The sequence below is a fragment of the Pteropus vampyrus genome, unplaced genomic scaffold, assembly GCF_000151845.1.
Source record: "Pteropus vampyrus isolate Shadow unplaced genomic scaffold, Pvam_2.0 Scaffold17, whole genome shotgun sequence".
In the NCBI taxonomy this organism is placed as follows: Eukaryota; Metazoa; Chordata; class Mammalia; order Chiroptera; family Pteropodidae; genus Pteropus; species Pteropus vampyrus.
In genome coordinates this window covers 5241694-5246974 of record NW_011888798.1, presented here as the reverse complement: position 1 = coordinate 5246974, position 5281 = coordinate 5241694, and the positions used below count along the sequence as shown (strand labels likewise).

The 5281-nt window shown below is 30.1% G+C and overlaps 1 protein-coding gene across 1 annotated transcript in view; it reads right to left on the bottom strand.

The window, feature by feature from the left end:
- Window positions 1-5281, bottom strand: part of LRP1B (LDL receptor related protein 1B) — a 1708438-nt gene that overhangs the window by 244833 nt on the left and 1458324 nt on the right. Inside the window, exons 53-54 of the mRNA XM_011354519.1 lie at window positions 4566-4688; window positions 1089-1229 (exon numbers count right to left, since the gene is read on the bottom strand). Coding sequence (XP_011352821.1) covers window positions 1089-1229; window positions 4566-4688 — 264 coding nt within the window. The remainder of the gene's footprint in view (window positions 1-1088; window positions 1230-4565; window positions 4689-5281) is intronic.

The window sequence follows — 5281 nt, the reverse complement described above, 5'->3', positions numbered from 1 at the left end:
AACATAAAGGGCATGCCATTGTTTTATATTACAATTGTTGATATAAAATTCACAAATATGATAACTTATGTGTTAAAAATTATAGTAAATATATGTACATATAAAATGCTTTATATTCGATATAATATATTACACACAATACATAGAAAATCAAGGGCAACCTGTATTTTTGTTCAACCCACTATAAATCTTGCTTTACCATAAAAATGAATAATCAAAATAAGCATCTATAGTAAAATTAATGTCTTCATCCATATTGTGAAGAATTGAGTTCAAAAGTGTAATGATAGTATGACATTTCTCTCAGCCACAGGTCTCTGAGAAAGCACATGTCACTAAAAATTAAGTATCTCGGTCAATATTCCTAAATTCTTTTTCTTCTTGGAAATATAGCATTGACATTTTTAAGTCAGGGCATAAAAAGGACATTTTGAGTGAATAATAGTTGTTCCAAATATAGCTGTGGAAAGGAGTTGAGGTTTTGCAGCTACTCCTATCCTGATGATTTAAACATTACTCATTATCATAATATGATTAAAGAAGTCATACTAACATGTAAACTAAATGAGGAAATAATTAATTAGGTTTTTATTCTAAAATATACGTCTATGTATTCAGTTGTTAGAATAGTGAAATGATAAATATACCAAGTTTGTCTATGTATATATTTCTGTTCAGATGATATGCAATTTATTTTATTTTGCCTAATTATGAATAATACAGCTTTCTCAGTAAATCTCAACTTCTTTTATGTTTCAATTTTCAAATATGTCCATATCAGGAAATTATCTTCATGTAAAATAATGTATTAGGAAAAAGAGACCATTTATTGAAGGGAGCAGGTTGATGGGTTCATCAAGTTCATTGTTTCAAATCTTCATGTTTTAGGCACAGACTAAATTTCGAACACTAGATACAAACCACAGCTGATGACTATGATCCTGTGTGATATCACTAGAGACATCAATGCTTAATTATCTCTGTTTCCTTTCGTTGAACACCACACTAGACTAAAAACCAGAGTCACAGTTTTGCCATCAAAAAAAGACAAATTGTGGAATAACCAGAGTATTATATATTTTTTGTACCTGCACTTTTACACTTTGGGTTTAAAGGTGCTTCATCAGAATGGTCAGGGCAGTCAAAGTCTCCATCACACTGCCACTGAGTATTTAAAAGACATCGTCCATCAGCACAGCTAAACTCTTCTGCAGTACACTGGCGGTATCCTAGAGACAAAGAAATAACAATTCTAATTGAAATAACAAATATTAATTAAAAATTCATCCTCTAATATACACTATTCTCAAATAAGCATGTGAGATACTCATGCTTTCTATGGGAAATGTTTTTCATTTCTTTCTAGGACAGTGGTCGAACTTGAAAGGTAGGACTAAGGTCCAGAAAATAAAGTTATAAACAAGGCATTATTATTGCTTCTAGGTGAGAAAACAAGAATGCAACCCTGCAGTATGCCATCTTGGTTCACCTTTTATCGATATCCTAAAGAGTTCCTTTAGAATGGAAAACAAAAATGAAAGATATCAGATTTTTTTTCAAGACCTAATTTGATTAGGTATAGCAATAGAACATATGGGTGAACTAATTCTGAGTTATAATAATAATTCTCAGAAGCTGTAATGTCATGTTTATGTTTAGGAGTTAGTATTTAAAGTGTAAAGAAATTATTAAAATAAGAAAAAAAAAGTTAATTGTAGAGCAATAAGCACAAAAAAACTATTGCAATTATCCTATATATTGATTTCTAGAGGCATTAAAAAACTTTCTTCGAATCACAGTATCAACCCATCAATTGTTAATTTCATGCCTGTTCGTAAGTGAAACACATTTGATTTTAAATATTATAAAATGTTAAATAAGATTTTTTCCCTAGGTTTATTAACAATAAAAATATCATTTCTATTAGAAACTTTCTGGTAAATGTAAGCAAATATTCTGTTTTTGGAGAGAGAAAGTTAGATTTTTATGGTTTAAAAAATAAAATTTCAATAAAAACTAATTCAACAATGTTTACTTAATTGAGATGTTTATCACATTGAATGTCAAAATTAGATGGTTCCAGAATATCCCCAATTTTCTTAATATTTCTTCCCTCCTTTTTTCTCACTAATTCCTCCAAATCCAATAACAATAAAGATTATCTACATAACTCTTAACAACATATTTCTCTTCTTTTTTACACTACTGATTTTATTTTCCCTTACTTACTTCCAGTTCATCTTTAATTCATTAACATCTCATTTCTTCAACATCTACTTTCTGAAATTCCTCATAGCTAATAAATACCAGTGACAAATGTCAAATTTAAAGGTGCCTCAGACTGCTCTCTACCTTACTTTCCTGTAGCCGTTGATGTTGCTGGCCACATGATGTTGTAAATCCAGCTTCTTTCTAACTTTGCCTTTGTTGTTCTTTTTTCTCTCTTTGTATATGAAGTCCTCTCCTGTTCCACCCCAAAATGTTATACGTAAAGCCCTAACTTCAATCTTCAGTCTATAGTTTTCTCCCTTTTCCTTTCTATAGTGTTAGGTGTTCTCATTCTCTGTCATATTTTGAGAATCACCATCATTCTGATGGCCACCAAATTAATATTATTTGTCTTGATCACACTTCTGCTCTTTAGAACTACACTTTCAAACACTCCCTACTTAGTTCATGCAATTGTCTGATTAATATTTCATTTTCAAAATGTCTAGAATTAACTTTTTGTTACATCTCTTCTGCACCAGCAAAACTAGTCCCTAACCTCCAGTGTTTCAAAGTTAATTTATAGCAACATCATCCACTACGTCATCAAGATAGAAATTTCTCCTCCTTCCTATCTAACTATAAATGAATTCTGACCCTTACTGAAGGTCAAAATTGCAATAACCTCCTTACCAGTTTATTTTCCCCTTATGCCCTCCCCTTTCTCATGGCAATATTTCATCCACTCTACTGAAAAAAAAAAAAAAAAAAAAAGATAGTTCTAAAACATACATTTGACTGAGATGTTCCACTATTTCAAAATGTCTTCTGGCCATTGAGAGCCAAAATAATTAAACACAAATTCTTTAACTTTGTATTTCAGAATTTTTAGGATCTAGCTTCAACTTAACTTTCTAGCTTCAACTTACCTGAAAAGACTAATTGCCATTTTTCAATTATCTAAATTTATGGATCTTTGTATATAGAATATATAGAACATATATAGAATTTGCTTTGTGTCTGGAACTGCTCTAAGCACTTTATAAATATTAACTCACTTAATTTTCTTACCAGTCCAAAGAGTTAAGCAATGTTATTATAACTTTTTTACAAGTGAGGAAATTGAGGTACAGGGAGCTGAAATAACATTTCCAGTCACATAGCTAGTAAGTGGCAGAGTCAGGATTCTGATCCAAGCTCTTGCTCCAGGGTTTATGCTCCTAAGCACTATGTCATTCTCTCTAGCATCTAAATATAATTTCCTATGACAAACATTCCCTGCTTCTATTCTTTAGTGCTTCAAAAATCATTTTCTGAGGTCTGAGTTCATGTATTATAATACTTATTTCTATCCAGTAATGTATGTTATTATACTATATTGTATTTCAGATTTTCTTTTTTCACTGTAAGTTTTTCTAGTGAGACCTCTGTCTCATTTATCTCCATATTGACCAAATATAGTATCTAGCAGAGGGAAGATATTCAATCAGACATAACTCTACTTCGGATTTACATTTTGACTTATGATGTAGTTTTTAAAATATCACATTGAGTCTATGACCTAATGGTGAAATGATCATAAAAACTGATACCCACTGATTTCAAAGAGATTTACATTAAAGACCAAGGCTATAGACACTGCATGGGGAAGACAAGGAAGGGCACTATTTCTACTGCTTTTTACAGGTATATGTGGATTTCACAGCTTTTTATTTTATATTAATTAGCTCACGCATTTAAATGTTTTACAAAACCAGTAGGTTTATATTAGTTTACAACTTCAACTGGGAATTTTTGATGGCTGATTTTTTATCCCAAAATTTACATCTGGATTTGTATAAATATCACATATATGATGGTTAGATAATTATATGCATAGTGACAAGATACATTTCATAATAATATTACATTTTAACAAAAAGGGCGTGTGTAAAAAGATAAGGCAAAGAGAAAATGTTTAGTATTCAGTATTTCTGATAGTTGCAAAATTGTATTCTTCCTCTCTCTCAAATATTTGATTTGGCTATGGGATTAAATTAGACAGCAATATATCGTCTTTAAAGTACAGAGTACTTCAAAGTACTAAAAACCAAAGATATTTTTTATAAACATTTTCCAGTGCGGTTCCTGATAAGAATACCCTTCAAGTAGGCATGATTTCCAAAGAAATGTGTAATTATTGTAGCTTGAAGAGGTTAAATGTAATGTGTCTGTGTATTACTGAATTTAAATGTCTTTACTGGTATTAATAAATGATATCTTTGTTTTTGTTATTTATTTATGTATTCCTTAAGTCATTTTAAAAGACTAAGATTTAACCTGAGAATTTTCTCCATGAAAAGTTTAGATATACTTACCACACTGCAGCGCCTCGTCAGAGCCATCTCCACAATCATCATCATAGTCACAAACAAATTGCTTGGGAATGCATACTTTATTATGGCACATGAAAGCATTTTCATCACATGTATTATTGGGAGCTAAGAAAGACATCACAAAAAATAAAGTTATATGAGCACCTATTTTATCTTCCCGCACCTTAGAAGTTTGGGTAAGGTATGTTGGTATACTCAATAATTCATAGTTATTTAGACAAAAAAATTACTCAATGTTCACTATATCATTTAAATTAATAATGCATATTAACACATATTTATTAATATACTTGAATATATTAATATAAATTTGTAATTCAAAGTTTAATATTAATACATCCAATAGTTCTAGAGTGAACCTGAAATTTCAAGCCATTTAGCAATTTATAAATTTGCTGAAAGATGAGTTTAAAGGTTCGTCTGTGATTAAAAAATTACTCAATTGTAATAATGTAGCTAAAGAAATACTAGTAAAGAGATAAAAAATATTGCTTGTTCATGAAAAATTAACCTGAAAAGACCACCAATTGCTAATGCTCATGATAGAAATGAAAAGAAAATCAAAAGGACTGAGAAAGTTACTGTTTTTAAGAAGAAAAAACATTTAGATGACTTCACAAGTGAGGTGTTGAAATAGGTTAAGATCTATGGTGTGATAAACTCAACCATAAGTATCATACTAAATTAGGAATATCAAT